The sequence below is a fragment of the Caenorhabditis remanei genome, chromosome I (assembly GCF_010183535.1).
Source record: "Caenorhabditis remanei strain PX506 chromosome I, whole genome shotgun sequence".
NCBI classification, from domain to species: Eukaryota; Metazoa; Nematoda; class Chromadorea; order Rhabditida; family Rhabditidae; genus Caenorhabditis; species Caenorhabditis remanei.
The window spans coordinates 7,484,819-7,508,085 of NC_071328.1; the positions used below are offsets into that span (position 1 = coordinate 7,484,819).

General features: G+C 36.3%; 5 protein-coding genes across 5 annotated transcripts; 4 read left to right on the plus strand and 1 right to left on the minus strand.

The window, feature by feature from the left end:
• Positions 1 to 247: 247 nt before the first annotated feature.
• On the plus strand, positions 248 to 4,136 carry GCK72_001430 (uncharacterized protein; the record flags this gene model as incomplete). The annotated part of the gene is made up of 6 exons (XM_053722964.1): positions 248 to 273; positions 855 to 952; positions 1,335 to 1,429; positions 3,319 to 3,555; positions 3,738 to 3,854; positions 4,014 to 4,136. The coding sequence occupies 6 exons, from the start codon at positions 248 to 250 to the stop codon at positions 4,134 to 4,136; spliced, it is 696 nt and encodes a 231-aa protein (XP_053591609.1).
• Positions 4,137 to 10,546: 6,410 nt separating this feature from the next.
• On the plus strand, positions 10,547 to 14,425 carry GCK72_001431 (uncharacterized protein; the record flags this gene model as incomplete). Its single annotated transcript, XM_003105065.2, has 6 exons — positions 10,547 to 10,759; positions 10,966 to 11,068; positions 11,264 to 11,335; positions 11,748 to 12,104; positions 12,279 to 12,421; positions 14,294 to 14,425. 6 exons carry the CDS (start codon positions 10,547 to 10,549, stop codon positions 14,423 to 14,425), a joined length of 1,020 nt encoding a protein of 339 aa, XP_003105113.2.
• A 164-nt stretch (positions 14,426 to 14,589) lies between these two features.
• GCK72_001432 (uncharacterized protein) lies at positions 14,590 to 16,446 on the minus strand (the record flags this gene model as incomplete). Its single annotated transcript, XM_053722965.1, has 7 exons — positions 14,590 to 14,785; positions 14,833 to 15,065; positions 15,116 to 15,201; positions 15,281 to 15,811; positions 15,862 to 15,962; positions 16,009 to 16,244; positions 16,321 to 16,446. 7 exons carry the CDS (start codon positions 16,444 to 16,446, stop codon positions 14,590 to 14,592), a joined length of 1,509 nt encoding a protein of 502 aa, XP_053591610.1.
• Positions 16,447 to 17,383: 937 nt separating this feature from the next.
• Positions 17,384 to 19,120, plus strand: GCK72_001433 (uncharacterized protein; the record flags this gene model as incomplete). The annotated part of the gene is made up of 6 exons (XM_003105055.2): positions 17,384 to 17,495; positions 17,598 to 17,755; positions 17,802 to 17,934; positions 17,993 to 18,482; positions 18,573 to 18,759; positions 18,848 to 19,120. 6 exons carry the CDS (start codon positions 17,384 to 17,386, stop codon positions 19,118 to 19,120), a joined length of 1,353 nt encoding a protein of 450 aa, XP_003105103.2.
• A 467-nt stretch (positions 19,121 to 19,587) lies between these two features.
• On the plus strand, positions 19,588 to 23,238 carry GCK72_001434 (uncharacterized protein; the record flags this gene model as incomplete). The annotated part of the gene is made up of 10 exons (XM_053722966.1): positions 19,588 to 19,646; positions 19,695 to 20,197; positions 20,266 to 20,407; positions 20,454 to 20,546; positions 20,670 to 20,772; positions 20,819 to 20,896; positions 20,951 to 21,550; positions 21,626 to 22,305; positions 22,352 to 22,752; positions 22,946 to 23,238. The coding sequence occupies 10 exons, from the start codon at positions 19,588 to 19,590 to the stop codon at positions 23,236 to 23,238; spliced, it is 2,952 nt and encodes a 983-aa protein (XP_053591611.1).
• Positions 23,239 to 23,267: the final 29 nt, after the last annotated feature.

A 23,267-nucleotide genomic window follows, 5' to 3' on the forward strand; every position in this document is an offset into this window, starting at 1 on the left:
CGTTTTGGGGGGCCCGTCCCGCGGGATTCCATCCCCAGAATACACATACAAACACAGTGAGTCTGTTGCCATTTGGTTTCCTCTTCTCTATATCGGAAGACCACATACATTCACTCTCTCTCTCTCTGTATCCATTATGTTCTATCCTTTACTGCTGAAATTTCCCGTTCTGGCTGAAATTCTCTGAAAAACTGAATATAAGTTTTTAGGTGAGAGCTAGCCTTTTAGACAGTTTAAGCTTGCGTTTATGTACTTCAGAGCAGCTCATGCTAGGTTAGACAATACTTTTTAAAAATTCAAAGAATATACAGTAACATCAGTTCTGAAACTTTTCATACATCACTTAAACTTTCTAAGTTTTTGCTCATCAACGAGAATCTGAACGAGTATATAAAATACGTTACTATGGAACCTTTTCGTATAGATTGAATATAGAAACTTCTATTTTATCATCTTTTCAGAATGTAATTTTAATAGAAAGATGTAGATTTCTTCAGAACTGAACCCTTCTTCAACATCTCACGTTTTCAGCTTCCCAATTTTATGAACTAGAAATTCTATTCTCTAAATCTGGAGCCCCCCAAATCGTTCGAAATGAAATATTTCCCATGACTCAAAAAACCTAAAAATGGCTAGAAAACATTTGTTTACAGAGAAGAATCTTTCAACAAGTGTCTCATTTTTGTTTCATTCCTCTCTTTCTCTGCGTCTCTCATCTCTTCTGATCTCTCACTCCTTTTTGGGAAACAAAGAGGTTTCAGAAAAGTTTATAAAATTCCAAGATTTGACATTTTGGACAACAACTATACTATTTCATACATTTCCTTTCTATTAATTCCTATTCTCTTTTTCAGAAAAGTGTGCGTACACTGCAAAAGCGACCGATCGGACCACGAACTTCCTCCGAATCAAGCTCTCAACGTCTACAATCGACTCGGTATTCAGCCACCAGGTAGGTCAAATCTCTTGGATTTTAATGTAAGAATCAAAGGTTATTCTAGAGTTTGGAAACTAGTGCAGTGTAGATATCCTACAAAACTCGAATGATAATTATAGGTTCCTAACCCAGTCAACCAGAAAATCTGAGTAAAAATAAAAGGGAAAACTCGCTTGTTTTCCTGTGAACCTCAAGGAACCCTTCAATTTTAAACTACTTTTCCGTCTAGAACTCTGAAATACTCGAGACGGGGTTTTCTTCAAATACACTGTGTAATTTTTTTCCGAATCTTCGTTTCGTCTTTTTTTGGAACAAGTCGAATCTAAATTTAGTATATTTTTGTGGTCTCGAAACTCTTATTCCCTGAAAAACTGGATAGAATACTGTAGTTTTTCAGCCGGAATGCCGCAATCGGGAGTAGCCGAGGTCGAGGTTCCCGGTTCAGTGGGACATGGATACGCATGGGTTCCACCTGGTCTCTCCAGAAAGAAGGTTAGTTTTTAAGACATCAGGAAAACCCTAGAGCATCGCAATGACCGGTAACCAAAAATTGATTTAGTTCCTACCGCGATTCGACCTACTTTTCTCGGTAAGGAGATTCATTTTCCCATATGAATTCAAATCCAATAACGCAATAAATCGAATAAATCATCAAACACCTGTAAATTGTCCCCTCTCTCTTTTATTTCATCTCATGCCGACATTGATTTGTCACCTGCCTAATTTCAAAATCTCCTTATCCCAGACATCATGAATTTCTTGAATCTCTTTTTGGTTCAAAACCATACATTATTTGCTCATGTTTTGTGTCACCACACCCCCTCTTATCTCACTTTAATCCAAATGTTTATTTGTCTTCGTCGGATCAAAGATAGACGATACCCGAAATTCAGTCTCTGATATATTTCTGAACTTTCAACGTCACAAGATTCCTGGATTTTTTTTTCGAAGAGTTTGATCTGTATTTAAGAGATTCGGAGATGAAACGATAGTTTTAATTGGTAATTTTTAATGACCGGGTTGCACTTTCCAATAACTATTATCCTTTATCGCAATTTGCAAAACAAAACTTTGACCAGATCTATTTTTGAAAATTAAAAATGGAAAATCAGCATTTCGGTGACGAAATTAGTTCCTGACCTCACCCTCTGATAGTCCTATTAAATTGCAAAATATGATTTCCGTTCCTATTTGCCGTTATTTTTCAATTAATACTCTGATCTTTATAATCCTCTTTTCCTCATCTAGGCAGACACCTTGGCTCCTCTTTTCTCTTTTTAATATTGACAAATCAAGTTGATTTCAATTTTCTCAAGTTTTATTTTATTTCACACGTTTTGAAGAAAGCTTTATAAGTTACTTAGTTGAGTCTGATAGCTGTTAATGTAGGTTATAATGAATCTAAAACGTATGACTTTTTCATGAGAAACATATATTTTCTCAAAGTTCGCTTTCTTCAACTCAACTGTACAAGCAGGACGAGCACTTGGAATTCCAGAAAATGTCTTTTGAATCCTGGAATTGTCCCAGTCACACTAGTTCTAAGAGGGTCAAGAAGTTAGAATTTATGACTTTGTGACACAGAACTTCTCTATAATTAGTCATCTGGCGCACCTCTAGCTGTTATTCACTCTGAATATCACATTTCTGACTCAAGTCTTCGTGTTCTGATTTGGGAGCGCCCGTGTTCTGAGACAGTTCATGTTCTATTTCTAGGACAGTATCTTCTTCTTCTTCTACTTTCTTTCACTTCTACAAAGTTAATCCATATTACAAATATTCCGTCTCCTTTCTCTGTGCTCTCTCCATCTGCCATACTCTCTCACTCACTCTCTACTACTGTTTTTTGCTCTCACTATTTGCGATTTCTCCCTCGATCTTCTCTTCTGCTAAAACATTTTTTATCAGTTTCGTTATGTGCTAGAACAATTTTTTCTGAACATTTCACTTTTCAACTTTTCAAAGACTTCCGAAAAATGGGACTCCTTACCGAGAATATGCGTGGCGATCCGTTTATGATTCGATTTATGCACAAAGCTGGAGAGTTTTTTAGAAAAACTAAAAATAATTGGCTGATCGATGTGAGTTTTCGAAAAAAAAAAATTAGGACGTGTTGACAGAAATTATTAAAATTATTGAATAGCTCTCAATGATCAGAAGAAAACAGCTTGAATTTATAGTTTCTTAAAACTGTCTGATTATGTAAAACGGTAAATTTCAAAGCTGCTGTATTTTTTGATGAAGGCTTTACTGAATAGGGAAAAAAAACTTGACACCCAGTTTGGTTCTAGATCTATAAAAGTGTTTTTCGTGTAGATACGAAAAGAAAATATCAAAATCCGAACCCAACGTTCCCTTTACAACCCATTCCGGTGTTTCAGGTCGAAGAATACATGTCCCAGTTGCCGAATAATGTAGTTCCCCGAACAAATTCAAGTGGAGAGAAACTTCGCGAAAAGCAGTTACTTGTTCAGTTGCCACGACAAGATCTTTCAGTGGCATACTGTAGACATTTAACAACTCAAACTGAACGAAAAGTATATGAAGAATTTGTGAATGCAAGAAATGAAATTGCATTGGATATCGGATATGTGTCATCTAATATCAATAAAGCTATGGTGAGTTCACGATTGAGATCATAAAACAGTCTTTCGCTTTTTGTTTTTTTTTAAATTTCCGTGAAGAACCACATTGAGGGTATGTAATAACATCTAGTTGCAGAATGAGAATACTTTTTTATTTTGTGAAATTATCATCTAATTCGATTCTGTAACCCACTAACTATTTACCCACTTTCCAGGAATGTCATAAATGTTCGGGTATTCTGGAAACAAACGAAATGGCTGTCATCGCTCCAAAACTCGGTGACTCCACTGGATGGCATCCGGCTTGTTTCACTTGTCAGACGTGTGAACAGGTAAGATTTTGATGAGGAACGATGAAGAACATGAAGATTGAGCAACACGATTTCATCTACAGTATGATTTCATTTTCATACAAAACTCTTGAAACGAGAAACATTTAGTCTCTAAATAGTTTTCAAGATAGGTTTCATTTATTTTTTCTTCATTTTCAGCTCCTCGTCGACTTAACATATTGCGTGAAAGACAGTCAAATTTATTGTGAAAGACACTACGCAGAGTTACACAAACCAAGATGCTCCGCTTGTGATGAGGTACGCTCTCTGCCCATTTGTTAATCTTTTTAACCTTTTTTCTTTTCTTTCTTTTGAGAGTCTGACTCTTTTTGACACTTTTGATCTATATAGGTCACCAGTATGTTTCATTTGTTGCTACTCTTTCCCCGGCAGATTATACTTTTAATTATAATTGTCAATCTGGGAAATGAAACATGTGATTCTAGTAGTTGCACCATGTTTCTGGTATTTGAGGCTTACTTGGTTTTTGGGACTTTTTTGAGTGTTAGGATTGAAATAGTTTAAGTCAAGCCAATCGGATTGTGAGCCCCTAAATTAGAGTTACGATCTGCGTCCAAGGTATCATCTACTTCTTTTTCTGAGTCTTTCTTAACACCTTGATATCTAGAATTAGATTCCATCATTGCTATGAGAATAGAATCAGAATCAGAAGACGTCGTTGTCATTAAAAAAACATTCTCCCATCTTCTTGTCGTTTTTTTACGATCTTCTCCTTTTCTTCTGTGTACTTAACAGATTTTCATTGACCGAATTTTTTGGGGGAACGGAAATTCGTTCATCTTTGGTCAGAGATACATATAGGTGTGTACTTTCTCAGTGATGAGAACATTGAATTCTTTTAGAATTTCTTATTTCTTAACTTACCCTTTTCTCTTTAGAAACTGAAATGTAAAAAATCTAACTGACACAATTCTCTCAAAATGAAATTAAGTTCGTCATCTAAGCTTGAATAAATCATTATCTTTTGTTTTGACTGGCCTCGCGACGAATACAGTAGTCTACCGTAACATTCGATAAAGTGACACTCTCTTCAAGCTGTTCTTTGCTTTGTGACTTGGAATTTTTGTGAGATCATTTCCTAAAAATGGTATGATTTCGAAGCACATTTTTGTCAGAGCCACAATAATTCATTAGCATCTTCTCCTTATCCAATCCCTCTTCATTTTCCGTTCATTCTGTGACATCATTCACTTCCGGATGGTTAGAAAAGCGCCGTTCTTCTCATTTTTCTTCTCATTTTTTCGGCCATTTGTCAACAAAAAGTGTGTCTTCCTTCTCTTTCTTCTTCTTCTAAAATCCGTCTCTTTGGTTTTTTCTGCTTTAAAAAATAAACAAAAAGTATGTGTATATTTTTGCGAGTCGTTAGTCTTCGGAAGGAAACGAATGGAATGTTCAAACAAGTTAACACTCTTCTCTATCATTTCAGAAAAAAGAAAGAAACATGGGAAACGCAAATATTTTTGTGGGAAGAGACATTCAGTTTTGATAAATTTTCGGTTTCTCATGACTTCAGTTTACTGATAAGAGCACTGATCAAGAATCAACTAATTTCGAGATTGTGGAACTACTGAATGGGTGTGGCTAGATTTGGAAAACCATAATACGGAAAAATCAATTCAACTATTTCGAAAATTTCAAATAAGTCAAAATAAAAAGGTCTTCAGGAAAGAGAAACCGAAAAAAAAGATGACGTGTAGAATACGGAAACTCTTCTGAATCCATCGGAAAACAAGAGAAAATTGAATTCAATTTTGTCACATAGACACGGAGGCAAGATTTCAAAAATCTTTTTATTCGGGCGGTCCCAGTCTTTTTTTCAGTTCAACGGAATGAAGGAGCATCGTACTGTTGTCCCGATTTTTAGATATCAGAGCACGTTTTTTGAAACTCGATTGTGTTCATCTACTTATAAGTTTGAATCCTGGAGTGATGTAAATGTGCTCCACTGTCAAAAAAACACTCTCAAAAACTCAATTTCATTCCTCTCTAACTCTACAAAAAGATCTTGTATTGAGACAATTTAAAGGCGCATAACTAATTTTGACCGGCAAGGGAAGTTGTGTCTCCGAAAGATTGCGTGACTTTGTCTCATTTCATTTTTCCATTTGTTTCCTCCAAAGAAAATTTGTCGGAGATTTTTTGCCATTTTCAAGACATTTTCTCCTCTTTTTTGCTCTAGTTTCTATTTTTGTTTTTCTGTTTTTTTTGTTGGAAAATACAGAGAATGAGCAACTTTATAAATTAGTATCACCTACTCACGTGCTCAGAAAGTGCAATTAGATTTATAGGTTTTCTAACCAGTTGGAATACTGAAAAAGCATTCATTCTGAAATTTCATCTCCCAAAAATGAGTCACAAACCGAGATAAGAGTTTTTTTCTCTTATCAAAATTTTCTGGGCTGGGTCAAACACCAACAAAAAATAGAGAAAATGTGTCAAGTAATTAATACTTTCTGCCCTTTCCATCAGAATAAAAACCATAAAAAGTGACAGTTGTTCGCATATTTCTCACTTTCTTAGTCATTCTTTCTGGGGAAATTTTTTAAAGGTCACTAAAGTTTAGGGAACTGCGCTAGACTCACTAGACAGATCTGTAAGAAGGATTTTTGAAAACTCTTGAAGCTCTTGGCCCGAGCTAGGCAAAACCATAGTTTTAAGAGTAAATGGTTTTCCAAATCTAGCAATGATTGAATTCATTTGAAAGAGCATCTAGTAGCTCAACTTAGACAATCTGGCCACTTGTCCGATTTCATCTCAGTATTCCGATGACCTGGAACCCCCGAAATATGAACTTTTCTCACATTTTTCCACAGTAATTTTCTATTTCCAATTGCCAAATGTTTCCGCTGTGTGTTCACTTTCCCTCTCTCTCTTTTGTTTCGGTCCGTTTCCTTCTTCATTTTTTTTGTTTTCCGTGATATTATTAGTTTTTTTCGTGTTCGATGTCAGCGATTCGGAATCGAATTGAATAGAATAAAGAAGGCAACAAATTCATCAACGTCTTCTTGTTTCTTAAGAGACCAAAAGACGTTGTTAGGGGGAATTCCAGAACCGAAATATTCTCTCATTCTTGCCCGGGAAAACCCCGGACTCTAGTGAGCCACATGCCACTTTATGGTGCACTCACCTCTTATAGCACGTGGCTACGGGCCCAATCAAACGATTTTCAGTCTTATCCTGTCATCATGAATACCACACATGTTTTTTCGTGGCCCCTTTCGACTTCTTCTTTTTTCTTTTTTTTTCCACCCGTCATGTTTTATGTGTTTGTATGTGTATATGTGTGCGAGAGTCTCGGTTTCTCCCGGGGTTTTTTGTTAATCATTTAGTGTATTGGAAGGAAAAGAAACGAAAAGAAGAAGGGGAGCTCCTCTCCCCGCGGGGTCCCCTATTACACATTCATCCCGCAAGTGATACGTCCCACGCTCCACTCTTCCCTATCTCTTTTCTCTCATCTCATATCCATTCTTCTCAAATCAAAATTTCACAATCGCACTTGTCAATATACACTTTCTATTTTAATCGATCAGCTGTCCCACTGACGTGTTATTTTGACCAGTCCGCATAGGTTTTGTTTGAAATCGAAGAGCATACCACCCACACTTTGATTTTAGAACCCCTTTCGATTGTCTGAAAGATTTAGGATAGGTTGGAGAAGAATTCGTTTTATCAAAATTTGTCGTCATTTAGAGTACAGAAAAATTCTAGACGATCTAGATTATAAGATTAGGTGAGTACTGATTCTTCTCATTGAAAATTGATCTTCGGATCTGATTTCTTAGAAACTTTGATCGTAGATCTTCAATAATCCGCTAGTGAAACATCAGATCACAAAGCAACTCAGTCGATTTGGGGCCGGCCGGTCAATTTTCACTGTCTCTTCAGAAGGGCAAGCTTTTTTCAAAAAGATTGTTTTATTCATCGCCCTGTATGTTAACCCATTTAGACATTTTTTCTTTCAAAAATTAATTTTAATACTCGGAGCGAAGTTAACGGGCCGATCTATCAGAGAGTTTACGGTTTATTTAAGAGAAATCGGACGATCTGATCGTCCCTGATAATTATAAGAAACATCGCAAATCCAGAGGTTAAATGAATTTTCGCCGATTCATTGAAACGAAACATTTAACTTAACTGAACCCTATCACAAATTACAGCTGAAGGTTCAAATAGAATCTAGTTCAGATACTGTAACTCTAGTCTACTATCCCATTATGCACCTTTGAACCTTCTGTTGTTCACTGACCCGTTATCATGTTTCACTATGTCTTCCCATTGAGAGATCGACCAATTGTTCGAGCTCTTCTCCGGATCTTCAAGTTCTCGTCCTCCGTCATTCTCGTTCCTCCGTCCCCCTTCCTTCATTCTCTTTTTCTCACTTTTCTTATCAATTTTGCTGATGTCAAGAGCTCCCAACCGACCGGTCGGAGGGAAGAAGAAACAGCTTTGGTGCTTACGTGCTCTTGCTCCCGGTTTTCTGATTATTTATCGGAAAACAGACTTTCATTGGGAACAAACTTTTTTTCGTGATGTTTCTAGAAATTTTCACCGGTTACGCTTTTAAGAGAACTGAATATAACTTCGTAGGATTTCATCCATCTTTAGATGACAACGCTTTTCAAAATTACGTTTTGCCAGAAAACGGTATTTACAGAAAGACGTATCCAAACGAAACAGAATCTGGATCTAGCTCAGTTTAGAATATCCTAGACCAATAATTCCACTTATTTCTAGAATTGTCAAAATTTGAAAAACCCATAGATTGAAAATCGAGATAAAACGTTTCCCCCCACCCATATAAATTTCCATGTGATGTTGTTTGTCGTAGTCCCTATCGGCGACCAGCAAAGAAAAGAAGAAGTAGTCAAAAGAAAGCACAACAAGTCAGTGTATATATAGACCCCCGTTTTTTTTTCTCACTACCCTATCTCTCTTTGGTATTTCTGGAAAAAAATGGGAGAGAGGGGGGCCTACCACCACATTTTGTCTCTTTTTTCTTCTTCTTTTTTCCTTTCCGGAGAAGGAATCCTCTCCGGGGACCCACTGGAGCATCTTCGTTTCCCGGCTCAAAACCAAGAAGAATATGCTTTAGCTTTGAAGGCGGACCCACACATATTTCTGGTATTTGGTTTTGGTTGTGTAGGAGACAACGTTAAATCTTCTGAGATTCTGAGTCACGTCTTCTGCGGATCAGAAGATCGGACACCTCCAGAATTACAGTATGTCTTCTGAAGTTTAGAAGTTTGGAGGCGTCGTTTCACAATTCTAGAAATAGTTCTCTTGCATATGATCTGTCATTTCTTTACTGAAGTTCGTTGCTCTTAAAATATGCACGTTCTGCAGATCTGAAAAAAGAAATTTCAGGAAATGTGATGTGACAAGTAGCCGTTTTTCTGAAAATATCGTTTTAAATGGAGTGGGTGTCGAACTATTTCCGATTCGTCCCACTCCTAAACTTTAGGTTTTTTGAGAAAACTTTTCAGTTTTTAGAAATTCGAAGCAGCTATCCATAGTTTTTTGCTGGACTCTTTTCGAGGTTTGTATGAATCGAAGACATTGATAAAGTTCAGAATTTCTAAACCATCGTTTTTTTTTCAAACTTGCATGATAGAAGCCCTCGGCAAGAAAAAGATAGGTTAATTTTCAATGTTTCCTTCCAGAACAGCTCTCGTCGCCTTTTTCACTCCTAATTCCCCCCACAATTACCCTTCTAAATCTCTTTTCCGGCAAACAAATTTTGGTTGAAAAAAGAAAAAAATGTTTATAAAAGTGTCAAAAAACTTTTGGGTGGAAGGGGAGCAAGTTGACAATAGCTCATTGTTGCCGGAGGGTTGTAAGGGGGACCTCCAGACCCCAACTCCTCTAAAATCGAAACTAAACTTAACGCCTTCTTTTTCATGTTTTTGTTTTCTTTGTTTTTCTGATTTTTGAGTTCTCACAAGCCAGTATCCAACCCATGTGGCACAATATCTGGGTTCATTTCGAAAATTGTCTTTTCTCCTAGCTCCGCCCCCTTCTTTTGGGGTCTAGATTAGATTAAAAATGTTCATCTGTTATATTGAATGCAAATGGATTTTTGGAAAAAAATTGGATAACCTTTTTCTGGAAAAAATGGAGAAATGGAGAGAGAGAATGAATTGAAAAAAGGGCAGTAGTGCATGATTAATAGATTGGAAACAGAGAAAACACATGCAACACATTTCTCTATTTTCTCTGTCTTTTTTCATGTTTTTTATGGACTTTTTGTTTATTTGAGTAGTGACAAAAAGGATTTAGATCAGGAAGTTTATGACTTGTTTTGTTTTTTTTTCTTAGTAAAAAAACTGCTCATTTTGACAACTTTTTCTCTAGAATTTCAGAAAAAGCAAATTTTTTCCTAGATATCTTATTGTACTGTAGTTGGTTTTTTTTTCTTGAAAATTAAGAGAAAATGCTAAATATTTCTATATTTATTGGATCCAACAAGTTTTTCACCTCTCTAAACCTCACCAACCAATTCATTCAAACTTTTTCCTAGAACACGATTCTGGTAAAGACACATATCTTGGCCAAACTTTTTTTTCACCATTAAGTACCAAAACCAGCTATCTAATCTCCTTTAATATCACTAGACCTCCTTCTTTTCCAGTATACCATTCCTAAATTTTCTTAAATTTCTCCCATAATCAAAAATGGAATTTCAGTTAATCTTCGCTGGAGAATACACAAAAGCCATGAATAAAGACTGGCACAGTGACCATTTCTGTTGTTGGCAATGCGATCAAACTCTGACTGGACAGAGGTATATCATGAGAGATGAGCAGCCATACTGTATCAAATGTTATGAGGATGTGTTTGCAAATCAATGTGATGAATGTGCTAAACCAATCGGAATTGATTCGAAGGTATGGTTTAATGATACAGAAATACAACACTGTCACATCACTTTTTTTTTCGAAAATAGAATAAGCTTTTGTATATTTGCACTAGTTTTCAGCTGACCCCGTGTAGTTTTTCAACTGATGTAATCACAAAAAGTTTTCGTTTGAAACAGTAAACAGAAATTTCTATTTATTCTCTCGAACCTTCTAATCCTTTTTCTATTTTGCAGGACCTTTCCTACAAAGACAAGCATTGGCACGAGCATTGTTTCCTCTGCAGTATGTGTAAAATCTCACTTGTCGACATGCCATTTGGCAGCAAAAATGATCGGAGTAAGTTATTTTTTGTCTGGCTGAAAATTGTGAGCATCGGTAAAATAAAACGGCCTTTGAACTTACCGTAAAGCAGTTCTAAAGTTATCAATGACTTGCTATTTTCCAATCTCATTCTGAAAATATTTCAAGACTAAATTATAAAATTATCAAAATAACTCAAATTAAAACAAATAAATTCAAATAATTTTTCAGTTTTCTGTTCCAACTGTTACGACCAGGCATTCGCGACACGATGTGATGGATGCAACGAGATCTTCCGAGCAGGTCAGTCAGATGATTTCGTATTCTTTGTTTTGACTATTCTTAGATTTAAATCCGATTGTGACGAATTTAATGAAATTATCTTGGTCCCCTAGACTAAGAGACAACTTTTTCTTGAGTCCATTTTGTTTTCTTTTCGTCATTCTACTTTTTAGCTGGTTTTTGGTGACTGAAATAATGTAGGCGGATCTTGAAATTGTCTGAAAAGTTGTATATAAAAGAACAGTTCGTGTTTATGCTCAGACCTTTTTTATTTTCAAAATACTACTGAGTCGTTTGCTTGGTTCTGTACTTAAAATGTCTTGTGCATTTCCATGATTTTTGATTGATTTTTCGTTATCGAAAGTTCTTGAGAATCATGTCTAAATTGACCGAGTTCCATATGTTTCGAATTTCAATCATTATCTTTTTTCAGGAATGAAAAAGATGGAATACAAAGGAAAACAATGGCATGACAAATGTTTCTGCTGTGCTCATTGTAAAGTGGCAATCGGAACAAAATCATTTATTCCCAAAAACGATGACGTCTTCTGTGGTCCGTGTTACGAGGAGAAGTTCGCAACGAGATGTTCGAAATGTAAAAAAGTGATAACAGCTGGCGGAGTGACATATAAGAATGAGCCATGGCATCGGGAATGTTTCTGTTGCACGAACTGTAATTCATCGCTGGCCGGACAGAGATTTACAAGCAAAGATGAAAAACCGTATTGTGCGAATTGTTATGGAGATTTATTCGCGAAGAGATGTAATGCATGCACCAAACCAATCACAGGTAAGTCACGTTCTAGAAATCTTTATCAGAATCAAATGGTTTCTCTAATTGCGCTCGACCGAAATCATCGCTTTTCAATTTCGGTATAGCGCAGTTGTCGAAACTGAACAATGATGATAACATTAATTCAAAAACTGATGTTTTTTGGACCGAACTCAGAACTCAATATTTCAGGAATCGGTGGCGCCAAATTCATCTCATTCGAAGACCGACATTGGCACAATGACTGTTTCATTTGTGCTCAATGTACAACATCTCTGGTAGGCAAAGGATTCATTACCGATGGTCATGAGATTCTGTGTCCTGAATGTGCGAAGGTATGCATTTGAAACAATTCTCTTTGAACTATTTTTAGTTGTCATAACTTTAGAAATAGCTCACAAATGATATCGATTGAAAAACGAATCCATAATTTTTTCAATATTTTCAGGCCCGTCTAATGGCAGCCAACTCATAACTTCTCTCCACATCAATCCTGTCTTTCTCTTCATTTCCCAGTGTTTCCTTTCCCCTTTTCATCCCATTTTTTACTACTATCCAATGACTTTTCGCTTCACTTTTCATTCATTTTCAGTTCCATTCGGTAACTTTATCCCTGTGTTACTCCTACCGTCATTTTATTCCCAAAATTTCTCTGATTTTTCAAAAAATGAAAACCGAAAAAATAATTCTTCTTTCCAAAAGGGTCAATCTTTTTCTCTCCTTCCAGTTTCAGTGTCTAGTCTAGTCTTTTTTCTCTAATTTTTCTTTTGTTTCTTTTTCTCTAGGAACACAATTTTTCTTAAAAATGCATGTCCTTTTAAACTTTAAAAAGTACCTTACATCGAAAATACCATTTTAGTACCCAGTACTATACTGTAGAAATAGGTTAAAAAAGAGATTGGAAAAGTGGTGAAATCGAGATGAAATACAAGAAAAGATCACGAGAAATGGTGGCTATCATACTCTCGTGTTCTCAGAAAATCAAAATAAAAAATCTGAAATCTGAATTTGAATTTCTCGTTTTCGACCACTCTTCCCTCCTCTTTCATCGCCTAGTAGTTGTATATAGTCCGTCCCCAAACAAAAACATTCGCCTACATTTTCAATTCACCTTGAAAAATTATCTTCACTGCATTTTTCTGCCTTTTCGCTTTCGTGTCGAGACCCTCTCCATTCTTCATTTTTCATCCATTTTTCATTTTTTCACATCCAAAAATATTTTCTGCGGCGAGACCAATATTTCCCTTAAAATAAATACGCATTCATATTTTCTGAACTCTTTTCTAAACAGCTCTACTTGTCTCTTCAATTCAATCCCTTTTTTCTTTTTTATTTTATATTTTTTTGATGACAGTTCTTTCAAATTTTGTTTTTCTTTTTGAAATGAATCGGTAAAACCCTATCACGAGGACATACATACATGAAGATTACAATTAGATTCTCGCACTCAATTTGATTGTGCCTCCAAATGATCTCCAGAATTCGACTTCCTTGTTTTTATTGTGGAATCTGTGGAGTGCAAGCAAACGGAAGGGCTACTGTAGGCGATGTTGAGCATATTGTATTTTTCAAGCTCTGAAACTCAGAATATCTATTCAATGCGAAGGGAAATCATAGACCGTACTAATGCCTTGAAAGTTCGGAAATTGTTCAATTGTTGTGAAAAATGTCAACTACGAAAGATCCGGGCTTGAATTTCCAGAAAAAATTCACTCGCCGTTTAATTGGAAACACGCTGAATTGGAAAATATATGTATCCAGAGGTACCGCCCAGTTCAACTTCAAATTGTTGATTTCACCTTGAATTCCCTGAATTTCATCACATCATTCGAACCATTCAGCTATTCTTTGCTTCTCTCAGAGTGTATACATATTCTTTCCTATTACTCATCCGCCTTCCCCTTTTCTCCATTATTAAAACATTCGTACCAACCATACATGACTCATATTTTCTTGTATAAAAGGTGGCTGGGAAAGTTTTGTACGATTTCTTTTCCAACTTTTCCTTCCTTTTCATTCTAGACCTTCAAAGTCAACTCTAACTAATTTAATAATGGAGACTCCTGAAGATCGCATTGTTATGGTTATTCTTATTCTTCTTTTTCCAGTGAGTTTTGGAGCTTCAAGGTTTGAATTACAGCATTCCTCGTGAAAACCTGAAGGATGCACATCGTTATAGATTCTAAAAACTATAAGACTAATTTCAGCCACTAGCAGTATGGTATAAAGAAGGATCATGTGGATGCTCTGTGTGTCTGAATATTCTTCTCTACTTCTGTTTCGTTTTCCCATCTTACATTCATGCTGTTTATGTCTGCTATCTGAGAGATCGTCGTTGAACACGCTGGACGGGATAAAAATGAATAATTATAAATATGTGGCTAATAAAAGTGTTGAATACGATTTTCCTATGGTACAGTTTTCTCTGTTGTGTGAAAAAGACTACTTCAGAGCTCAAACCCGTTCATAATTGAAAAAAAAAACAAACAAATAGACATACGATTCACTCCATTTTTCCTTTCGTATCTTTCGATACAATTGTAACTTGGAAATAGGAGATTACTAACTTGAAAACAATACAAATAAGTAGAACTGGAACAAGGAAAAGTACAGTTTTGAAGGCATAAATATCATAATTGTATCTTTGATAATACGGCATTTTCAGACTGTACGGTGACATGAGAGGGAAGGGTCCGTATCTGAAAATACAGAAGATTTGGTAGAGCCACTTGATGTTTCTACTTACTTTCCAACGAATTCAATATATTTAACAACCAATTCCTTCGGATTCAACGGTTGATTTCTGACCATTTCTGACACTTTTTTAGCATTCAATCGATATTTTTCGTTGTTCAAAATTTCATGAAACGAGTTTCGAAGTTTCTGGAAATTTCCAAGATCTCTTTTATGAAGAACAATTGACATTCCATGACGACCCAACATATTACTGTTACGAGATTGATCGGCAAATATTGGGAACTGAAAAAGGAGAAATTTGATAAATCATTTGGTGAATGGACTGAACTCACCATAATTGTTGGAATCGCAAGAAATGCTGCTTCAGTCGTACTTCCCAATCCTCCATGTGTCAAAAATGCTGTCATTCTTTTGTCTTCTGAAAAATAAACCAATGAAATTACTTTCAAAGGAAATTCAAAGTATTGTTTCAACTTTAATAAAACTAGGAAACTCACTGAGAAGAGCCTTCTGTGGGAGCCATTTTACAAACACAACGTTATCCACTCCATCTGCAAAAGACACGTCATCAGTCTCATATTTCCAGATAAATGTGCAGTTGGGTTCTGATTTGAAAACCTGAATCAAGTTATTCTTGAAGTGCTCTGGCATATCTGAAGATCTAGCGAGGGTTCCGAACGAGATGAGCATATTTTTTGGTCGTCGATCGAGAATTTCAGAGAACTCTGAATCTTCTGTGTTTTCTATGGCGTCAATTTGTTCAACATCAATTGAAATACCACCGATTGCAATGGTTTTTGGTAGAGATGGACGGGGAAAATCAATCGATGGAATGGCATTTATGAAATGAAGTGAAGCATCGGCGACGAGTTCTCTCCAATTCGGAAACTCTTCTCCCAAGTGACTACGGTACATTTTGGTCTCGTCATCGAACATTTTTCCAAAAGTGTCATACATTAAATAGAATAGATTGTAGTTCTCAAGGCGTTCAGCAAAAGTCATTTTATCCGTAACTTGTGAGTTCATCGCTGAAAATTATTTTTTCCGAATTTCAGTCATATCTTGAGAGAAAACATACAAGGCAAGTAACTGGTGTCTTCTGGCTCTCCAGTAGCTGGAATCATCACATCATAGTTGACACAGGAGTTGGTTAAAACCACTTTATCAATTCCAAGATGTCTGAAAACGAAAGAATCGGGAAACGGAGACATTGAAATCGACATACCTAAACAAAGCCAATCCACACGTCATCAGAGGTTCTGCTAGTCCCACATCATAATCTTTTGATCTCAGTTTTTCGATTAATTCCTTATTTCTGAACATATTATCGCATGTGAGAACAGCTTGTTGATGAATAGTTTCCAGACAACGATGACCGTTTTCTGAAGTTACATCCATCGTCCAGAACAGTGACATCACGTTGTCAATCGTAACTTTTCTCTTTTTCATTGTTTCATCTTGCTGTAAATTTGACATAATTGGAGACATCAAATCTCAATTTCACTGTGGTTACAGCATTCCAGTTGTGGATACCTACCTCCAGTTTGATGACATCTTTTGTCAACTTGACTCCCAATTGATTTCTTCTCGATTCGTCCATAATTGGTGTGAAAAATGTAACATTATGCCCAGCTTCTGTCAGTGTATCGGCTAATCTAGCCATGAAATTCGTATGACTCGGACCATATGCAGGAGAATAAACCAGTATTTTCAATGAAGTACACGGTATAAATGATAGGAAAACAATGAATAAAACTATTAGAGAGTTCGACATATCGAGTATCTGGTAAAAAATCAGTACTTATCTGAAAATGTCTCCTTTATATACTGGTTTTCTGCCCAAGATACTGTACCCGGGAGACACAAACTTTTTGTGACTACCACTGTCTGAATCTCTTTTTCTTTTCTCTTGTTTCAATGAACGATGACAATTATTTTCACTTGATAGACTGATTGATAACTGATTGTTCTTTGATAAAAAGTGACTTTTTGAACATTTTTGTCTGGGTTGAGAATTAGAATAGTCAGGGGATGAAAAATGAGCATGTCTTGCTCTTTTTCATGTATTAGAGTGAGATTAGTGAAAAACGGACAACTCGTATTAATCGCAGTGAAGGTTGACAACATTCCGTTTATTCGTCATGAACTTATCTTCACCTGCTATTGCAAAGTTTTATTTCAATCTGTCTGATATAGCTTCATTTCTCGACTTTGCTTTGGATATTTTTGGCGTTTCATGGATGCATTTCTTCAATCTCGCTGTAGTCAAGACAGAATTTAATTTTTACACTGTTGTTGTTCAATTCCAACTTCTTGTCGACTTTTTAAATGTTTTTCATATTCCGTCCTTTTTTCCATTTCCATTCGGACACCATATTTTCTTTCTCTTTTCCAGACAGAATTTGTCGAAAACCTTTTTTTGAACACAATGCAAGCGCGCTTCATCGCACTCGAGGAAAATATCATGATGCATATTTTCGAATTTATTTATTGTCAAAATAATTTTATCGGTAATTTGTTCAGTTTTCCTTGCCGAAAATACTTTAAAATTATTCAGTTTTTATAACTTTCAGAATTTGAAACGTCATAATCAATAAGAAATGTCGGATTTTGTGCCAGAAACCGAAGAAAACGAAGAAGAACCGATGAATGTAGACCTGGAACCGAAAATTGCGCAAAAAGCAGGAAAGGAACCGGTCGTGGTTGATCAAAGTAAGAATTATTTTTTGAAGCGACGATTTTCTATCAAAAAATGATGGCATTAGCATTATTATTTTAAAATTTGCTTTTATCTTCCTAATAAAATGTTTCCAGGTTTTTCCCGTCGATTTATAAACAACAAATGGTACGGAAAGTACGGAGAAGAGGGAGAACTTCTGGAGCATATCAAAGAAGATTGGATACCAGTGGCTGAGGATGAGCAAGAATTTTTGAGTCAATTATGGTTCGAACAAGAAGAACAAGAGAGAAATGTATGTTTTTATCACATTTTTACCTAAAACGTATTGTATTATTCAGGCTCACAAACACTACGATTGGGATGAAGAAAAGAAAGAATGGGTCCCAAAAACCAATAAAACAGAAGAAGTGAACGAGGATTTTATTGCAGAATATCAAGCAAACTATGGTGTCCAATATGATGATATTTACAGTGAGTTTATAGAGAATTTAAAAGTTCTGATTTTCTGGTTACCGAAAAAAACTTTCAGAGAAAATGGACGAAGAACTACAAGAAAAAGCAGCAAAAGCACTGAAAGAAGAGGAAGAGAAAAAAGAGAAAAAGAGGAAGAAGAAGCAAAAACTGCATACAGAAGAAGCGAAGAACGAAGGATGGGTTGATTTCGGAGATAAAGTTCATGCTGTATATGTTTCGAATCTTCCATTAGACATAACTGATGAAGAATTTCAAGAGTTTATGTCGAAATGCGGAGTTATTCAACCAGATATTCGCACAAATAAACCGAAATGTAAACTGTATCGTAATGAGGAAGGAGATTTAAAAGGAGATGGACGATGCTGTTATATTAAGAAAGAATCCATTGAGTTGGCTTGTAATATTCTTGACGGATCACTTCTGAAAAATAAGGAAGTTAAAGTTGAAGAAGCTCATTTCGAATTGAAAGGAGACTTTGATCCATCAAAAAAACGAAGGAAATTGACAGCGGCTCAAAAGAAAAGATATATGGAACAACAAAATAAGTAGGTATTTTCTTCTTTTAAAACTGTTCTGCGTTTTTATTTTAACAAGTTTTCCTGTAACTGTAACATCTTCACCTATTTTATTTTCAGGCTCTTCGAATGGACGCCCGATAAGCCACGTAACTATCGTCCAAAGTCAGATTGCACTGTCATCGTGAAAAATCTGTTCACTCTGGAAATGATGTCAAAGAATGCTGCATTGATGCTTGATCTGAAAGAGGAGATGACACAAAGCTGTCAGAAATACGGGACTGTCAAAAAAGTTGTTGTATATGATGTAAGTTTATTTCCTTAGGGAAAATCGTTTTGGCTATTTCCATTCAACTTTATGATCCAATAATCTTCTTTAAAACAATTTCTTTCAGAATCATCCCGACGGCGTCGTTTCGGTTACGTTCCCAACAACGGAGGAATCCGATATGGCTGTGAAATATTTGAATGGGAGAGTTGTAGATGGAAGAAAACTGACAGCAGAATTATGGGATGGAAAGACGAAATACAAGATTCAGGAAACCGAAGAAGATGAGGAAAGGAGAAGGAAAGAGTTCGAGAAGTTTATCGAAGGAGGTGGAAATCCTGATGATATGAATGAAGAAGAAGAAGAAGATGATGAAGATGATGATGATGATGAAGAATGATTACATCAAACCCTCAGTTAATCGATTATCTATTGATTGTTTTCTTTTTTCCGGTCATTTCTCTGTAAAAACACCCTCAAGTTCACAATGAACACTTCCAACATTGCAAATGGAAACTTTTGTATTTCACCGGTAAAATTAGTAGCGTTCAGATACAAGAAATAACCACTAAGTCCTTCTTCCCGGAAGTTTTCAAAATAAATTTTTAGCTGCCCGATATGAACTCTTTTTCGACTTACTTGTCAGTTTCGACTCCAACATTTTATTTTTTCTTTCAGAGTGTAATATGAAAAGATTCCCGAAGCAACATTTTTATTTTGATCCGCAAACACCGTAACGCCAGCATTCACACAACATTCTCGCGGAAATTTCGAATTTGAATTTCCTGATACTCGAGCTTTGTTGTGATATGTGTCGAGTTACAAAAAATACTTTAAAACTTTGAGATTGTTCCAGATTAGCTAATCATGTCTGCAGAACAATTCTTTGGGTTGTTCAAAAAACAGAAAGGGAGAAATACACCAAGGTATCATTGATATTAATTGAAATACGATATACATTTATCTGATTTCAGCGTTCGAAAACCTTTCAAAGTTAAAAGAGAAGACGGTGGAGGAGACTCCGAAGATCCCAATGCTCCGAAAACTCATGAAATTGCTCCGGAAATTGTAAAAAAGTCGCGAGCTGGAAAACGAAAACGGATTGAAATTAAAAACGATGATTTCAATCAGTTGATGATGCAAAGTGTTCCAGTCAGATATCCGAAAGGGTTGACTCTTTATCCAACTCAAAAATTAATGATTGTTCGAATCATAAAAGCGATTCAGAATAGTGAAAATGTTTTGGGAGAATCTCCGACGGGCAGTGGAAAAACAATGGCTTTGTTGTCTTCTACATGTGCATGGTTGAAGCAATATATGGATCAGAAGAAAGAATCCAGAGAGAAGTGTGCGATTCACGGAGATGGAGCATTTGGAGGAAATATGAAATATGAGGAAACTGAAGATACGATAAAAGAAGAAATGAACGAGACGAGAGATGTCAAACCGATGGTTCCAGTGAAAAATGAAAATCTTTGTAAGTTAGGCTTGAAAAGATTCATGTCCCGTAGACTTAAAACTCGCTCATTCGAACATTTTTTTCAGTCGAAGATGAATGGAAAGACGATTTCATAGCACACTCAATTCCAGCTGCTGGTATTAAAATCGAAGAAAAACCTGATGTGAAACCAGAAGTGAAAAAAGAACCGAGTGAGAAAGGAGCACAAGCTGAATGTACCTGCCTTCCGTCAGTCATAGTTTTGAGTTACATCAAAAGAAATTAAGAGTTTCAGGCGTGTTCGTATCTACTATGGAACCAGAACACATAAACAAATCGCTCAAGTTGTCAAAGAGTTCTCGCGTCTTCCATATGCAAACATTATCAAGTAAGGATAAACCTCTAAAAAAGAAAATAGTGAAATTGGCACAGAGAATACTCTCACTGTCAAAAATTAGATATCTTTCAACCTTTTACCCATATGCTTTAGTGACTATTAACATTCTTATAGGCACACAATTCTCGCCAGTCGTGATCAATCTTGCATTCATCCATTGGCTCGAAAACAACCGGATATTTCACAGTTCTGCAAGGAAATCAACAGTGCCAACGGGGTAAAACAAGTTCTTCTCCTAACTGAATAAATACTCTCACTTTCAGATTGGCTGCTCATTCAAATCTGCAATGAGACCGAAGTTTGAAAAAGCGCAACCACTGAGAGATCACTTGCGGAATAATGTAAGTCTCAGGCTAAAAATAGTTTATATATTTATTGAATTCAAATTTTTCTAGGGATCGGTGGTATTCGATATCGAACAAGTGGTGGAGACCCTCGCCTTATCCTATCCTCAAATATGTCCCTACTTCTCTACAAATCGTGTTTTGACTCAAGATGCTGACCTGATTTTCTGTCCATTCTCTTATTTGGTTGACCCATTGATTCGAAATTCATCAGATGTTCACATTAAGAATTCAATTGTCATTTTAGACGAAGCACATAATATCGAAGACACGTGTCGTGATGCAGCTAGCTTCTCGTTCACTGAAAAAGAGCTCGATGACTCTTTACTGTCTCTTCGACTGAAAAAAGTAGCGATAGATCAAGTGAATGCAAACAAGACACCTGAAGACGCACTACACCAGACACCTGACTTGACAATCGAACTCAATGAGTTCAGACAACATCTTCTCTATTTGGAACTTCTGATTTTGGAAATGCTCAGATGGGTTCGGCACGTGGCACAGGATGCAAGGAAGCCTGCAAGAGGTGGAATGGATGGTTTCAAGACATGTACCTTGTCGTCTGGAAATCTTTTCGCGTCACTCACAAATGCAGAAAATGGAATTGATCTATTCACGCCACCCAAGACGCCAAAATACGATGCCATATCTGTTAGTTATAATCTGATATTGATATTTCAATTATTTGACACACTTCTTTTATTAATTCTCACATCACTGTTTCAGGTCGCTTTCTCCGGTGTCACAAAGCATAATGAACCTGAAATGCAGCATATGGATCAGTTCAAACCCAGTGCCACTGCAATCGTGTGTATCGAGAAATGGCTCTATTTTCAGTCATTCTTTGGAAATCAGCAGTATCAACCAACATATAGACTGAATGTATCCATCGAACCGATCAACCAGACAGGCAGATTCAACAGAACTTTCGATGGTGATCTATCGATGTCATCTTCCTTCTCATCAACTCCATCACTGAAAACAAGAAGTTCTGCCGGCCCGAGAAATATGCAATATAAAGAAGAAAATCCATGGTTACAGGAGAATGACGATGATGATTGGAAAGATCCATCAATATCACAAACTGGTCATAAAGCGATTTCAGAGGGATGTAAAACTACAATCAGTCTGTGGTGTATGAGTCCAGCTCTCTCGTTTTACGACGCCTTCAGTGAGACTCGGTCGATCATTCTGGCATCTGGAACTCTTTGTCCGATGGATACTCTAAAAACTGAACTAGGAATGGAGTTCAAACAACAGGTTGAAGGAGATCAAGTCATTTCACCGGATAACATTTTTGCGGCAGTGATACCATTCGGTCCACATGGAAACCGAATTACGTGCACTTTTCGGAACACCTCAGATCCAAGTTCTCCGTTTTATGAAGAAATCGCATCGATTATAAAGTATTAAATGAAGTTAGTGTTTCCATTAATAAGTTTCCTTTTTCAGATACGTTTGCATGCATGTTCCAGCTGGTATTCTCTGCTTTCTTCCATCATATCGTGTCCTCGAACAATTGAAAACATGCATGCTTCGTAACCACAGTATGAAACATATTCAAACCAAAAAAGTGGTACTCTTCGAGCCGAGAAAGTCATCTGAATTGACAGCTGTCATGGATGAATTCGATTCGGCTATTTTCAATCCAACCAATTTCGGAGAATCAATTAACGGAGCACTGATGTTTGCAGTGTTTCGTGGAAAAGTTTCCGAAGGAATTGATTTTGCTGATGATCGTGCTCGAGTTGTTATCTCTGTTGGTATTCCATATCCGAATGCAATGGATGATCAAGTTAATGCAAAGAAATCGTATAATGATCAAAATTCAAAAGATTTGGGAATCCTCACTGGTGAGCTTTTATTCTGGTAATGGACCTACCCACGAAGAAAACTTGCCTATTCACGAACGCAAAAAATGTATTATTATGGCACAAAAATGCAAAAAAAGGCATTAAATTGCATTAAATAGTACAAGTTTTTTCGTGGGTAGACAACGGTCGAAATATTATTTTTTCTAATCACCAAACACATTGCATTTTTTAGGAGATGAGTGGTACACAACGCAAGCATATCGTGCATTGAATCAAGCTCTTGGTAGATGTCTCCGTCATAAAAATGATTGGGGAGCAATGCTTTTGATCGATGATCGTCTGGAACGACAAACAGAAAAGATTATGACTGGTGCAACGTCGGCTCGTGTTTCCAAATGGATTCGTGCTCAATTGAAGAATTATCGGGATTTCAAGCAATTCAATCAGAATTTCCGAGTATTCATCGAAGGACGACAAAATGTCAAAAATGTGAAAAAGGAAAAAGAAGATATTGTTGATGAATAAGTCTTTACTGTTAAATTCCCTGTTTTTAT